Consider the following 16,107-nt stretch of genomic DNA (forward strand, 5'->3'; position numbering starts at 1 on the left):
TTGAGAATGGAGGTAGGGAGGGTCACCCTGGGCTTGAGTGAGCGTCTGGGTCCAAGCTGAAGAAATCAATACCAGCGAGGGCAACTGTTGCCTCTCTGATAAGTCATGGTATCTTTCAGGACCTGACTACAATGGAGCACAGATAGCATTTTCAACTCCCCCGTCCAAAATAAAATACCGAAAGGTGCAGACACAGACGCATACAGGCCTTGTACTCAATCCAAAAAGTCAGCTGAGCATTGCATTGCACACACTCTGGAGGTACATTTAATTTTCCTCGTTTTCAATGTGTCACATTTATTTCAAAGACACCTCTAAAAAAAATATCAGTTACTTTTTTTTTTCCCCAGTCCCAAATGTGCCCTTTGTGGCACTTCCTTTTTGCTACATCCTATTTCATGTGGTACACAACTCCCTTTAATAGGACTCTGATTGGATTTCTTCTGCAACTTTCCACTGATAATGTTATAATATAGTGCAGCAAGTTTTGATTTAAAACTCGTTTAACTTTAAAACTCGTTTAACTTGACACATTTAATTAATACAGAAATGTCCTGATATCACCTTGTTTATTCCTTATATCATATCACTGTATAAACTTTACTGGTTTTTTTTATGTTTTTTTTTTTTATAGAATCCTGACAACATCCTAACAATAGTCACCTTAATAAGGGGCCTCAAAGATAGGCATTGACTCACCCAGTCTTGGCAAAGTTGGTCCAGTAGGTCATTACCACAGCACTGAGCATGACATCGTTCTTTGAGAAGTTGCAGGGGAAAAGGTCAGTTGGACCGATCATTGGAATTCCAAAAACATACGGCACCTCATCCCCGTGGGCGGCATCTGACCAGGCAGGCTTCATGAGACTCTGGCAGTGGTGGTAGAAGGCATAAAAGTAGGTGGGTGAGCCATAGCGAGCATGGAGATCTGCCGTTACAACAGAGGGCTCCACCCACTGGTGGTCGGTGAACAGAGCCACCAACGTTTTGCGCCTGGTTTCTGGATTTTCCTTGTCTGCCCAGTCTGTGTACATGAATTTAATGGTCTCTCTCAGAGTGTCTTTACCCTCCGGGTATCCGTACAGACTGTCCACAAAGTCAGACACAGAGAAGTCAAAGTCATTTCCAGAGACACCGTCCTCGGAGTCCACCACATTCTCCACAAAGCGCAGCCCCTCGCCTTGGTTGACCCCCAGCATTATATCATAGTTGAGGAACTCACCCTGCTCCATAAGGATCTCAGGGTCATCTGGTATGACGTCGCCATCGATTACAGGTCCAAAAGACACGTGGTACCTTGCGGGTTGTATGTCCTGCTCCACAAGCTCCCTGGAGCTCTTCTTCCTCAGACAGTCCACCATGTCTAATGTGTCCAAGACGTTACAGCCCACCTTCTCCGCCAGAAGACGTGTATACTTGACCGGCTGGTAATTCACCGCCCAGCTGGACAGCGCTGAGCCGCTCTGAATGATGGCTCGGTGGAAGAGGCCTGCACAAGAACACAAAGAACAGATCATACTTGGTGTGTCTCATGGATAATTCAGTTAGGTGCTACACAACACAATAGCTGTTCATTTGGCTGCTGTCATATTCGAGACCTGACTGTCAGCTGCACAGCTGATAAGAACAACAAAGCCCAGAGTGACAACAAGTTCTTGCTCCCGCATTGGACAATAATAGATGCCTACAATAATAGAATCATGTCTGTGATAATGAACGCACAGATGGCCTGGTCTTACAGACTGCTTGCAGAGAAACAAGAGCACCGGCACTCTGTCATTTCCCTTCCCATCTCTACAACTCCCACAGTAATAATCTGTATGCTCGTCTGAGGCAGATGCTGCAAATATGGCGCTGCAGTTTTTTTTTTGCCACAATGAGAGAATGCACAGAAACAATGCATAAAAACAGAAGGAACATCCATCCATTTTCTGTACCGCTTATCCTCACTAGGGTCCCGGGCATGCTGGAGACTAATCCAGCTATCTTCGGGCAGGAGGCGGGGTACACCCTGAACTGGTCGCCAGCCAATCGCAGGGCACATAGAACAGAAGGAACATGAAAATAAATATTCAGGGAAGTAAGGTCTGCAAAGCTGAATACATTTTAACTTTAAATCATTCATTAATTTTCTACTGCTTATCTTATTCAGGGTCACGGGGAAGCCGGAGTCAACACCAGTTGACTGGATGGGGTACAAACTGGACTGATAGCAGTAAAGACTCACTGTTATCCAAATAGTATCTCGCTCTGATAACTGAGCTACTACAGAAAAGGTGTCAATATTTGTTGTCCATACATTTTACAAAAGTGGAATCAAAAGTAATTGGATTTCTCCTCAACCTCCAAAAGGCTTGGACTAAAGGTGAAAGCCTTCTGGATTTAAAGTGAAACGACCACTAAATTGTCTTGTTGCTTTCAAATCAACTTTTGTGGGTTACTAATGACCTGGATGACTGAGAATCTACATATACTGTTGAATTCTTGCTCTTCATACATATATTCACGGTTCTATTTTTGTCATTGTTATCGTGTTATTCTACAAGTCATGGACATTGAATGATATATCAATCACTTAGCTGGTTATTCATGAAAGTCTCTCTCTATTGCCATTTACCTTTTATAGATACAACTACTTATACAACTGTTTATTGTATTTATTTTTTTAGCCCCCCATTGAAAATGTCCATGAACATTTCCTTCTACTTGACATTGTGGGTGGACTGCTATAAATAAAAGTAAACTACACTTTATGTACGGAATAAATGAAGTTGTGCAGATTTATTTGCCAAGAAAATACAACTTGGTGGAATACACTGAAAGAAAGCGCTTGTGATGTATGGCAATAAAAAACATTACGACACCGACCTCCTATGATGTTAGTTGATAGTGTTTTGTGTGTGTAGCGGAAACCAACACAAACAAATATACAGTCTCATAGGTTCTCTCCCAAATTAAATCACTGTTTAGTTGCAGTGCAGAATAAAGGAAATCCGAGATGACTTTCCACCACAAGGCATACATCCCAAATAGGAAATATAATTTCCTCAGAAATAATTAAATTGCACCCCTCTGAAAATGTTTCACATTACATAGAGCAGATTAAAGGTGACATCTCCTCTGTTTGCGATATGATTTCCTCGCATCTTTTATCGTGTCTCAGCATTACAGCACCAGTGCTGCTTTACCAATCTTTGAGTCAGAGGCCAAGATTCAACTGCTTGACCATGCTGCTTTATTGTTTATGTCATCGTTATGGTCACAGTGATGGAATTCCACTGACATTGTGATGGTGGCAGGCCCAAAAGACGCCAAGTCATTACGAGTGGTAACAAGATGTTTCCACTACGTCGTGTGGAGACACATGCTGGCATGCAGAGTTCAAGAGTAATATTTCAACATCAGTGTGGGTGGCTGCTGAAGTCTCTGTGCTTATGAGGTAAACAGAAGACTTAAGTGCCAGATATATCACTTTGGTAGCCTTAATCAGTGGCAGCGGGGGGCTTATTTCTTCTTGGCAAAGATTAAGTGTTTATTTACACTCCCATTTACATTTGATCGCAAGTAGTAAGTAGAATTAATTTGTCTGCATGGGTGAACTGTTAAATGTTTTTTAAAGTTACACTACAAGGTACACTTTGCTGTAGGTTCTGATAGTAATACCTTCTGTGCGGATGTTGTGTGAATGCTGAGACAAGCAACAGCACAGAAATTGCTGTGCACCAAAAATATCCATATTTTTAAAATCACGCTTAATAGAAAAATCATCTCTAAAAAAAAAAAAAGTTCAAATCTATTCAAGAGCAAAATGTGCAGGTTGTTCCGGACTAGGGCTGCACGATATTGGAAAAAAATGACATTTTGAATTTTTATAAACCTGTGATATACTGTACATTGCAATATGAAAAAATACAGGATAACACTTGTGACGTGAAAACCAGCACACATTTCTCTTTTTCCCCTCTCTATGTTATTTCGGCAGTTTATAGTAGTTTCAGTAGAAAAGAAATTATGCAAAAAACTTTTACTGCGTCATTTGTGTGAAGTCTACACAGTATTTAAATGCACTGTAGTATTGAGTAGGTAACAGTCCGGACACAAAGTTGAAATAATTTATTTTCATGCCCAGTTATACTGCACCACATTCTAGCACTTAATTTTTTAAAATCAATCTGTTATTTTAAACACACGTTTTAACATAATATGCATTTTATTTTATTTCTATATTTGAGTACAGTAGTTTAAAAGACACACTTTGTTGTGTACACCTGAGTACACCCCTCTGTCCCCCCAAATGTAATCTGTTGCGACGCACATTAATTTCATTCTGAAGAGCGATACATGAAACGCAGCTGGTGTACATTGTTTCCTGTGTCCTCATTTATAGTTATCATACAATGAGATAAGTATATAACAGTCTGGGCTGCTCTGTGTGTTGTTTGAAGGGTTATAATCAGAGGTGGGTAGTAACACGCTATGTTTACTCCGTTACATTTACTCAAGTAACATTTTGGATAAATTGTACTTGTCAGAGTAGTTCGAATGCACCATACTTTTTACTTTTACTTGAGTATTTATGTTAAGAAGAATCGATACTTTTACTCTGTTACAATCATCAACATGCCACTCGCTACTTTTATTTATCCATTATTGCGTGCGCGATCTACTTTTATACTTCATCTTTGACTTCCGCGTAGGGTGCCGTTGCGCCAATCCAACGTGATCACTCGTGTCATTTGACTTCAAGTCACCAATCATACGGTACAAGGAAGTCACATGACCGCACACAAAGCCTTCACAGGCCTATCAAAATGACTCATTTTGGGGGGGAAAAAAACAGCCACGCGAGTGTTTACTTTAGAGACTCCAAAAAACAACAGCTTTTTGTTTTGCGTCTGTCCAAACGTGGATATTTCAGCCCACTTCGGACTTGAGAAAACATCCTGCAGGAACTTGCAGATGTTTCTATTGTTGTTTTGGCAGTGCACCTTGCAACATTAGCCCTATTTTATGGTCATAAAACACTGTAAAACATGATTCTTGGTGATATGTGCCATGCTGTATGTAATCTTAATCTCTCTCTCTCTCTCTCTCTCTCTCTCGCTTTCTCTCTCTCACACACATTCACACTATCAATAAGTCTGGTCAGCAAACAGCTTCTTTATTCGGTCATTTAAGTGAATAAAGGAAATAATGTTTCATGCCCAATGCATGTGTTGTTGGTTTATGGGGACTTGAAATGGTGGCAGGTGTGTGTGGACTCCCATAAAATATTTTTATATTATTTGACGGTCATGCTCTGATCTTTTATTTATTTTTATTTTTTTTATCAGAAGTTACTCATCAGTTACTCTAAGTAGTTTTTTTCACTGAGTACTTTCTCTTACTCATGTAAATATTTGGAGGACTACTTTTTACTTTTACTTAAGTCATATAATTCTAAAGTAACAGTACTTTTACTTGAGTACAATATTTGGCTACACTACCCACCTCTGGTTATAATCTACCGTAACGTCGACGGTAATCTTATTTGTATGTCCCTCTGCTGGTCTTTGTTAATATTACAGTTGATTCACTGCATATTAAGTACACTAACATCGCAGCGGACCCTGCGATTTTGTCTTTTGCGCACACGTACATAGCGATGACGATGCTCAAACAATATATCATCCAGCCCTATTCCGGATGGATTATCTATTCTGAAGAACCTATCTCAGTTGAGACAACCTAGACTGATCATTTACAATTGTGTTTGTGAACTGCACACTGAATGAGAATTCATCCCCTGCCACCTACATTTAAATCAGCTATGTGAACCACTCTAATTGCAATGATGCAAAGACAATAGATATTGTAGACATTGACATAGCAATAATGTGAAACATGCGGTCTCATTTGCTAAAATGAATTATCCTGCGTTATAGTCATATAGTCCTATGAAGTTATTCCTTTGGCATTTTATTGGCCATGATCCATAAACCAAAACCTCTATGCAGGGACAGGGCTAAGCAGCAAATTGGTCATAACTCATTGACCATCCAATCATTCTAAAACTTTAAAGATATATTCAAAACACGTCTTGGTTTGTCTTTCAAAGAATTTTGACCTCAACCAATGAGGAGCACTATACAGTATATAAAACTATTTGCGAGGTGTGTCAGAAAGGTTCCAGGACTGATGTCACCAAACATATATTTCAAATCCAAACTACGTTTTCCCCATTCAAAATAATCTGTCCGGAATCTAACACATATTCGCAGCCTTCTCTCCCACGCCTTCATACACTCCTGGAAGGATTCTTCCGGCATCCTCAGCAGCTCATTTGTCACGGCCATCTTCATGTCGTCCAAGTCTTCAAAACAGGTCCCCTTGATAACCCTCTTGACCTTGGGAAAAAGGAAAAAAAATCACACAGATCCAGGTCGGGTGAGTAGGGAGGTTGCTCCAGCATGGGTATGTTGTTCTAGACCAGGACCAGTCAGCTTCCCAGGAGCGATGTCATTGTGAAGCAGCCATGAGGTGTCCTGCCACAGCTCTTGAGTCTTTTCGCATACTGAACGAAGCAAATGTCACAGGATCTCTGTAAACGTGCTGGTTGATCGTCTGGTTTACACTGAAGGGGAAAACTTGTACTTTGGGTTTTAATTATCTTTTTGGACACCAGTCATGGAACCTCATACATCAATAACAAAGCTTCATATTTTAAAGTTTAAATAATTTTCCTAGTAGGCCTAATCAATTTTTACAATTATGTACTGTATTACAAAAGAACCATCAAAGAACACATTCACGTACATAATCTCCCTGAATACAGCTGCGAAGTGCCTGCCATGAATGGCAGCCATGGCAGCACTGAATCAGTTGCTAAATACAACATTTATCTGCCGATATAGTGTGTTCAAGACAATTTTTTCCTGGAAGTCCCTCACAAAACCTGGCACTCTTGAATGAAAATGAACTTCCGTTGGAAAACTGTTCTTTGATGCCAGAATGAGTGGGTTCTCAATTATGTTCATGAGGCAGAAATGAACTAAGTTGAGTTCACGTTCGCAAAAAACAAGTTCATGAACTTTCATTCATTGAGCTCGTTTAGTTACAACAATGCTGGTGGATTGGATTTGTTTGGCATAAAGTGAAATATAGTCAGCAGCATGGTGAACTGGTGTTTAGAACGTCTTCCTCACAGTCGAGAGGTTCTGGGTTTGAATCTTAGCTCAGGCTTTCCTGTTTGGAGTTTGGATATGCTCCATGTGCTTTCGTGGCTTTTCTTCGGGTACTCCTTCTTCTTCCCACATTCTAACAACATGAATAGTAGGTTCATTGAAGACTCTAAACTGTCCAAGTGTGAATGTGAATATGAATGGTTGTTTGTCTATATGTGCACTGCAGCTGACAGCCGACCAGTCCAGGATGTATCCTGCATCTCACCAAAAGTCAGCTGGGATAGGCTCCAGTTTACCCACGACCCTAATGAGAGGACAAGCGATATAGAAAATGCCAAAACAATTTACTTTTAAAACAGTTTGACCACTACAAAATAGCCTCTGGACCACAGACATACAGTATTTGTCAGAAATGCCAATAAGAAGATTTGCGGGAAATGGATTTCTCTGTAAATCTGGAGTTTTTGTTCGTTGTTTCTTTTTCGACAAAATGAATCACATTGGATGTGAAAGCCACCATGAGCACCACTGCCCTTCAAGCTGACCTATCAGCGGTGCGTCTATGCAGGGTGCCGGCCTGTGCTGCATCTCAGGTAGCAGAAGCAGATGTCGAGGATTACACCGACTTTGAAAGCAGAGTGACAGCTATAAAATGCAATTTACTGGTGTGGGTGGGAGGATGTACTGTATTGCACCTAACCATCCTTCTCACTATCCTCCCCTGCCCTTGTTTCCCCTCTCCTTAGTCCTTTCTTCACATCTCAACTTAATGAAGAGCAAGAAAAGGCATAGATGGTTCAGGGAGTTTGCCCTTTGTTGCCATCGCCACTTTTAAACATTTTGATCATACGTTGAAGGAGAACATATTTGCCTGGAGGGAAGGTCTGTGATCAACAAGGCATATTTGGTTGAAAGTATTGGTACACAGCTCTTAATCTGTTAAGTGAGCAAAGATAGTTGGGGTGGACACCTTAGTTCACCCTGAAACTTGATAAGATGACTAAATAGCCACAGTCACCGATGCACTGTCAGATGTCTATTGAAGGGACAAACTGTCAAACACACAAATATTAAATGAGGACACTCTCAAGGAGCTGCTGTAGGCCGCCAACTCACACCCAGCTGTCACATGCAGACTAACCTGCTCCAGCTCCTGATGTCACTCACTACGCCACACCCCCTAAAAGCACACATCAACACACGAATACTACAGTGTACAAACAGTAATAACACTACAGTGTAAGAGCAGTAATTACACTTTTACATTCTCTTTTGTTTTCATACAATACAGAGCTTTTTTTCTTTATTAAAACAAATAATGTTTTTTTTGGGGATGGGGGGGATGTATTTGATATATGAGTAAATTTGGTCAGGTGCTTGGTAAGGGAACGAACTAAACTCGTAAGTCAAGGTACCATTTTAAGGCATTTTCTGTTTTCAGTATCGGTACATAAATATCAGATGTCGTATGTAACGTTGTTTGCAAGTTGTGCAGAACCATTGTCTGCAGGCAATAATGGTAACCAAAGGCCCCATCTTTCCATCCTCTGAGAGGTCCATACAGTGTACTTTATATTAAGTATCCATCCATCCATCCATCCGCTTCTCTTCACTAGGGTCGCGGGCGTGCTGGAGCCTATCCCAGCTATCATCGGGCAGGAGGCGGGGTACACCCTGAACTGGTTGCCAGCCAATCGCAGCGCAAATACAAACAAACAACCATCCGCACTCACATTCACACGTACGGGCAATTTAGAGTTGTCAATTAACCTACTATGCATGTTTTTGGGATGTGGGAGGAAACCGGAGTGCCCGGAGAAAACCCACGCAGGCACGGGAAGAACATGCAAACTCCACACAGGCGGGGCCGAGGATTGAACCCGGGTCCTCAGAACTGTGAGGCTGACGCTCTAACCAGTCGTCCACCGTGCCGCCTATATTAAGTATATTTACATAAATTTAAAGGAATGCTAAGAATGCAGGGCCTGCATGGTCCTGCCAGCGTGTGCGTCAAAAGCTGCAGATGGCTGACTGCTGAGGAGAACTGAACAGGCCTGACACCACGAGATTTATCTTTTGCTTTGTTTGATGAAAGAGCGCAAGAGTGAGTTGGGCTTCACTATTGTTTTCCAAGAATCAAATAAATCTAGCGCACAGGAGCTGTCATCGGGGCAATAAATATGTATTAGAGCTGTGTGTGATGAGCCCCACTGTGTTAGCAAGCCCACAGGGGAAGGTCAGCGAGAAAAAGAGAGAGAGTGTGAGAGAGAGAGAGAGAGAGAGAGAGAGAGAGAGAGAGAGCGAGAGAGAGAGAGAGAGAGAGAGAGAAAGAGCCGTGGGGTGGGAGCACTCGCACTGATCACCCACTGACAGAATCCACTAATTATCCACAGCAGGATGTATATGTGTGTGTGTGTGTGTGTGCAGGTGTGTCAGAGCTGACTTTGATTGATATGACATACAGATGATAAATCGGCACACATGCATCATCGTGATGGGGTTAATGTTAGTAACATTGTAGTTAAGAAACTCTTTACGTTGCTTAAAAAAAGAAACACACTCACTGTAAGTTCCTATCTAAATGGTTTTCCTTTGTAGAAGCAACAGATCGCCCTATTGTTATCTGCCTGTTTGACATGCTAGGACCCAACACCTAAACCATGAGCAGATCCATCAAAGCATAGCGTTGCTGGCAGATTGAGGTCACACTGAATTATGACTGGAGCTGCGAGGTAATCGCTCATTGGGTCGCTGCTAAAATGCTGTCGCAGAGCACCGCTGCCATCTCAACGCTGTGGAGAGCTGACCTTGGCCGTACTGCCCCCTCACTAGACACCCATTAAACGGGCATGTGGTTCAGGCTCCGGATTGGTAGTGTGGGTTCTGGGAATAATTTATTGTCGATATAGGGAGGGGAAAAAAGTTGATGACTCTTGGATAGGTTAGAGAGCCACAATTCACAACTGCGGTCTCACACTATCTTTGGACAAGTGTAATTTGGATTAAATTCTGGTTTGAACAAGCCAATAGGCCATCTCTGGAGAGAGTAACATGACACAGGAGTGCTTTGGATCACTGCTCCTGCAATTAGCAGCATGTATGTGTGTTAATGGACAAGGATGTTCTGTTAGCGATGAAGCCACAAAGCACTGTAAATGAGTGTGATAGTTTGTAATCTGGAACAGCTGGCAAATGTAACAGGAGCATCAGGAGTGAAATTCATCAGTTTAGCCCTGGGATATAGGAGGCGATTTAAAAAAACAATAAAGAAACAAAACGTTACAGTATTAATCCGTTTTCACAGTGCCCTTGGTTTTCATGGTGTTCATTGCTGGGCAGAGCACAGGATGGTGCAAGGATGATGGCGGCCAGGCGCAAGTATGTACAGTACATACTCTATTTGGTACTGGTTGCGGACCTACCAAACAAGGAGTAGCCTGGTGTAACGTAAAGTACCAGTAGTTACTTGCTTATAGTTAGATAGATAGTTGTGATACAAGTGACGCATGTGGGGCTATGCTATATTTTAGCTTAACGTTTCTATAGTTAAAACTGCTAATGTCACACATTTCTACAATTTTCAACCAACCTAGTATATTCAAGATAGTGGAGATCTCCATGCATCACTGTGCCTTTTTAGCAAATCACGGTACATCATTTATCTTTTGTCCCCAAGATGGGGACACTGGTTCACAGCGTTATTATTATGTCCTCCAAATCCAAAATCTCTTGCTGTTGTCACTCTAAAATCACTCCATCACCATCTCTCCTATTGGATGCACTGCCTGTCGTCACAGTGCGCTGCTGTCCGAATTGAACATTTTAAATTTTGGGCGTTTGCCATTGCGATGCAGCTCATAAACAATGAATAGGTGTGATCCGCTATGTGCAGTGTGAAAAGGCCTTTATAATGTCATCAAGAGAGCAAAGAAAATCTGTAGTGTTCGACCACTTTCCTTGGCTTCGCTGTACAGTGGAAAAGTACAGGGGGCCCTCGGTTTATGACAACAACATGACCCAGATTTGTATAATAAACCGCAACACACCAAGGTCTATCACTAACCTACACTAACATATAAGTCAAAATTACAGAAAATATTTGTTTGGAAATCACAACAACTTCTCATGCCAAATGATGCCGTATTCTTAAAACCGCTGCACAAATTACTCCTGTGCACTGTTTGTAACTTTGTAATGTTATACAGTCATAAACCGTCATAAACCGTCATAAACCAAGGACCCCCTAAAAAAATAGAAACCATGAAAACCATGCTGCGTATCAGTCACAAGCCTCGCTAACGAACAACTACTAGAAAGACAGTAGTGGAAAGAATGTGGTTTCCATACTAACATAAATCATTCCTGGCAAAGTGTAAAATTATATTTTTGTAACTAAAACACAAACCAATCAACTCATGGGAGCCAACGAAACCGCTCACCTTTGCGCTTGGTGGAGGTAACATTGCAGGAAAGAAGATTTGTATTCACGGTACATGGTGATTGAGCAGGAAGAAAAAAGCAGCAATTTAGAGACTAGACAGCACAACTGCAGCATACAAACGTGTATTTTTTGCATTTCCATGTATTTTAGTGACCAGCGAGTGTTGTTTGTATCACCTCCACATGCTTTGAACCCTGACTGACCAGGTACTAGAAATAGTACCAGCTAGTACCTGAATAGAGTAGAGCAGAGCTGAGTAGTTACCGATGAGTGGAAAAAGGGAAAAATGTGATAGCTATCGGATGACCTTGAATGTTTGGTATATCAAAGTCAAATTTGACAAACATTGCAAATCCAAAACAAAACTGAGCATTTCAAAGAGCTAATCTAAATCTAATCTAAATCTTTCAAATTTCCTCACAAGCAATATGACAAGACAAACAGAATGTTCTTTTTCACACTGCTCTCTCCCTACAGCTCCTGCTAGATGTTCTACATGCTTCTTCCTCCTCTTTAATCTTTCCCTTGCTCTCTTTTGCATCGCTCTCGATCGAGCTCTCGCTGTCTCTGTTCCGTGGGCCCGTGCTGAGTTCCCCCCTTCTAATTATTAGGCATAAGCCTGCGCCCAACGAAGGCTGAATCCTCTGAGCTATCTTACCTTCACCATCTTCTCACTGTAAGCAAATCTCCACAGACCAGTGCACTATACAGCGTACCCTCTGTTTAAAAATGAAAAACTAAATAATATGTGTAGTGAAAATCTTGCGAAGTTTCACTCTTTCCCTCTATGCTGTTTTTTCTATTATTCATTTTAAGCTTCATCTCCAACAAGGAATCATTATTTTACACCAAATGATAAAGCTAAGGCGGCTCAGTGAATGACTGGTTAGCACATCTGGCTCACAGTTCTGAGGACCGGGGTTCAAATCCCGGCCCTGTTTGTGTGGAGGTTGCATGTTCACCCCGTGCCTGCGTGGGTTTTCTCCAGGTACTCCGGTTTCCTCCCACATCCCAAAAACATGCACGGTAGGTTAAAGACCCTAAATTGTCTGTAGGTATGAATGTGAGTGCGAATGCTTGTTTGTTTCTATGTGCCCTGCGATTGGCTGGCAACCAGTTCAGGGTGTACCCCGCCTCCTGCCCGCAGTTACCTGGGATAGGCTACAGCATAACCGCGACCCTAGTGAGGATAAGCGGTGTGGATAATGGATGGATGAATGTTATGGATGATAAAGCTATCTGAAGTGGTTTGTTTCACCTCAGGTCTATGAATTAGCCCCAGTTTACATCTTTGGTCACTTGCAGTCGTAGGGTTAAAGCTGCCTGTCGCCATGGCTACCGTCTTGCTGCTCCAGTCTTGCGGCTACAGCTACTTAAACACTAGGGTCTGTGGTCAAATCATGCATTAGCCTACGGATAATTTCACATTTGGTCCAGAAGCCCAGAAACAGCACCTACTTTACATCATGCTTCTGGTCCATTAAGTCTCTGTCCAACATCAAACCCGTCAACTTCAAAATGCATCTGACGGAATCAGGAGCATGGAAAGTTGGATGGTGCAATCCTTGTATCTAAGCTACAGAGTGTGTTTGCATGTGTGAGCAGTAATCCATATAAGGCTGTTACTTTGTATTACATGTACAGTTGGACACAACAAATATAATGTCACGAGATTCCCCAAATACAACCTGCCATGGTTCCTCAATCTTATACATTTAGGAAGTATAATCGTGATAAATAGGCACAAAAGAGACTACTACCAACCTACACAATTTAAATTCACTTTCCTGGAGTTGCCATGGCAATACAGTATTTTAGTTAAGAGCAGCAGAGTTTAAAACAGAAGGACTGACCTTCTTGTTCTTTATCCGGACCATAAAAGAGGCCGTGTTTGAGGGGCCGGTGTTGTCATCTATCAATGTGAGACGTGGTTCATGCTAACCTTATATAACGTTGTTTGGTCTTCAGCTCGAGCCGCTGAAGAGCTTGCCTGCTTGCCTGCAGGCAACAGCTTTGGCCAGATAAAGAGTTTGATCCGTAAGTGTGGATGGAGGGGAAAAAAGGGAGGAAATAGAAAAGTAGAGCAAAGAAGACTGATAGGAAGGTTGGAGGAGAAAGGGAAGTGAGTGAGAAATGAGAGGAGAGGATATGGCAAGAGGCAAGAATGGGTAAGAAGAGGATAAATAAAAATGACCTAATTGACGGGCTATACTGCTGATCGATATGCATCCGAGACTGGTGAGTGTTGTATGTCCTAAAAATTATGATGAGACAAGCAGCATTAACTGGTCAATACAACACACTGCTCACACATACAATACAAGCACATCCTTCTGTCTGTATGCACAGTACAGCAGGGTTCCATCTCCTACTTGAACGCATTATTCTGGCTGTTCATCATCAGGGAGGCAGAACCTGAGTACAAAATAATTTGCACTGTAATTTGTTGAATTTCTTTAGGCTTACTACTTTGGAATGTTTCGCCGTGTTTTGTATAATGTCGTAACAGGCTAAAACAGAATTGTTTAAATCAATTCTGTGTGATTGTTTTAGAAATTTGTTGCATTTGTGATGTATTGTTTGGGACGATAGACTTGTATGTGGCACTCCAAGTCGTACAATGCTTTTATTTATTTAAAAATGACATTGAATCCATGTGTGGAGGAAATGCTATTGTATTTGCACCCACTTAGGCCATGTTCAGACTGCAGGTCAATTCCTATTTTTATTTTGCCTAATGTGACATGGATCTGATTTTTTTCATGTCAATGTGAACAGTACAACTCCATTTTTGTTTAAATCCGACCCACGGCCCTTTTGTATGTGGCTATAAATTGAATCTCTGTCGGATGCGAGTGCAGTTTGGACGCACAGTATGTCATCAAAAGGTGACAAACGTAAGAATTGTTCAACAAAACAGACACACAAATGCATATGGCGGACTTAGTCACAGTAAGTGGAAAAAAGAAGATGCTTTAGAACTGATAAATATAAGAAAATGTTGGCTCCGGTTGCACAAAATCCTTGAAATTGCCACAAACTTGCTACACGCAGGGCCACTTTTACTTTTGTTTTGTAAACAGATAGCGCCTCATGTTTGTGCACATGCACATGGTGATGTCCTGTATTATGCGCATGTGTATGATGCCACCACAGACTCATTTTGTCCACATTAGATGTAGCATTTGTTTTTGTAATGTGAACGACTACATAAAAAGATCGGATTTGACAAAAAAATCTGAATTGGTCATCATACCCTGCAGTTTGAACATAGACTTAGACTATGTCTCATCACTTAATGGTTATAGCGGTTATTTTTTTAGTACAGTGGAACATTAAAGGCCAAACAACAATATGTTTAAATAAACTTGGTAATTTGTTCTGATTGGTAATGGATGATGGAACGAATCTGCTACGGGGTCAAGCTATCACCATCATAAAACCTACTGTATATGCAATATTTTAAGTAACAGTTTTACATTCGGATGTGTAAAAAAAAAAAACGCAAGATGACCTAGTGTGTCTCACATTTCTGAGGTTCTGTGTCTGAATTTCAATTATGGCCTTCAGACTCCAGTGGAGTTTTTGTTCTCTTTGTACAACCCCAATTCCAATGAAGTTGGGACGTTATGCTAAACATAAATAAAAACAGAATACAATTATTTGCAAATCATGTTCAACCTATATTTAATTGAATACACTACAAAGACAATATATTTAATGTTCAAACTGATAAACTTGATTGTTTTTAGCAAATAATGATTAACTTAGAATTTTATGGCTGCAACACGTTCCAAAAAAAGCTGGGACAGGGTCATGTTTACCACTGTGTTACATCACCTTTTCTTTTAACAACATTCAATAAACGTTTGGGAACTGAGGACTAATTGTTGAAGCTTTGTAGGTGGAATTCTTTCCCATTCTTGCTTGATGTACAGCTTCAGATGTTCAACAGTCCGGGGTCTCCTTTGTCATATTTTACACTTCATAATGCGCCACACATTTTTTTTTTTTACTACGAAGCCACGCTGTTGTAACACATGCAGAATGTGGTTTGGCATTGTCTTGCTGAAATAAGCAGGGGGGCGTCCATGAAAAAGAAGTTGCTTGGATGGCAGCATATGTTTCTCCAAAACCTGTATGTACCTTTCAGCATTAATGGTGCCTTCACAGATGTGTAAGTTACCCATGCCATTGGCACTAACACAGCCCCATACCATCACAGATGCTGGCCTTTGAAATTTGCATCCATAACAGTCCAGATGGTTCTTTTCCTCTTTGGCCTGGAGGACACAACGTCCACAATTTCCAAAAATAATTTGAAATGTGGACTCGTCGGACCACAGAACACTTTTCCACTTTGCATCAGTCCATCTTAGATGAGTTCGGGCCCAGAGAAGCCGGCTGCATTTCTGGGTGTTGTTGATAAATGGCTTTTGCTTTGCATAGTAGAGTTTCAAGTTTCACTTATGGATGTAGCGCTGAACTGTATTTACTCACATT

The 16,107-nt window shown here is 41.3% G+C and overlaps 1 protein-coding gene across 2 annotated transcripts in view; it reads right to left on the bottom strand.

Moving 5' to 3' along the window:
• The window catches only part of LOC133407941 (neuroligin-3-like), a 186,886-nt gene that overhangs the window by 16,052 nt on the left and 154,727 nt on the right, over nucleotides 1–16,107 (bottom strand). For both annotated transcript variants that reach the window (XM_061686303.1, XM_061686304.1), the window contains one exon: nucleotides 700–1,489. In XM_061686303.1, coding sequence (XP_061542287.1) covers nucleotides 700–1,489 — 790 coding nt within the window. The remainder of the gene's footprint in view (nucleotides 1–699; nucleotides 1,490–16,107) is intronic.

The sequence above is a fragment of the Phycodurus eques genome, chromosome 9 (assembly GCF_024500275.1).
Source record: "Phycodurus eques isolate BA_2022a chromosome 9, UOR_Pequ_1.1, whole genome shotgun sequence".
NCBI classification, from domain to species: Eukaryota; Metazoa; Chordata; class Actinopteri; order Syngnathiformes; family Syngnathidae; genus Phycodurus; species Phycodurus eques.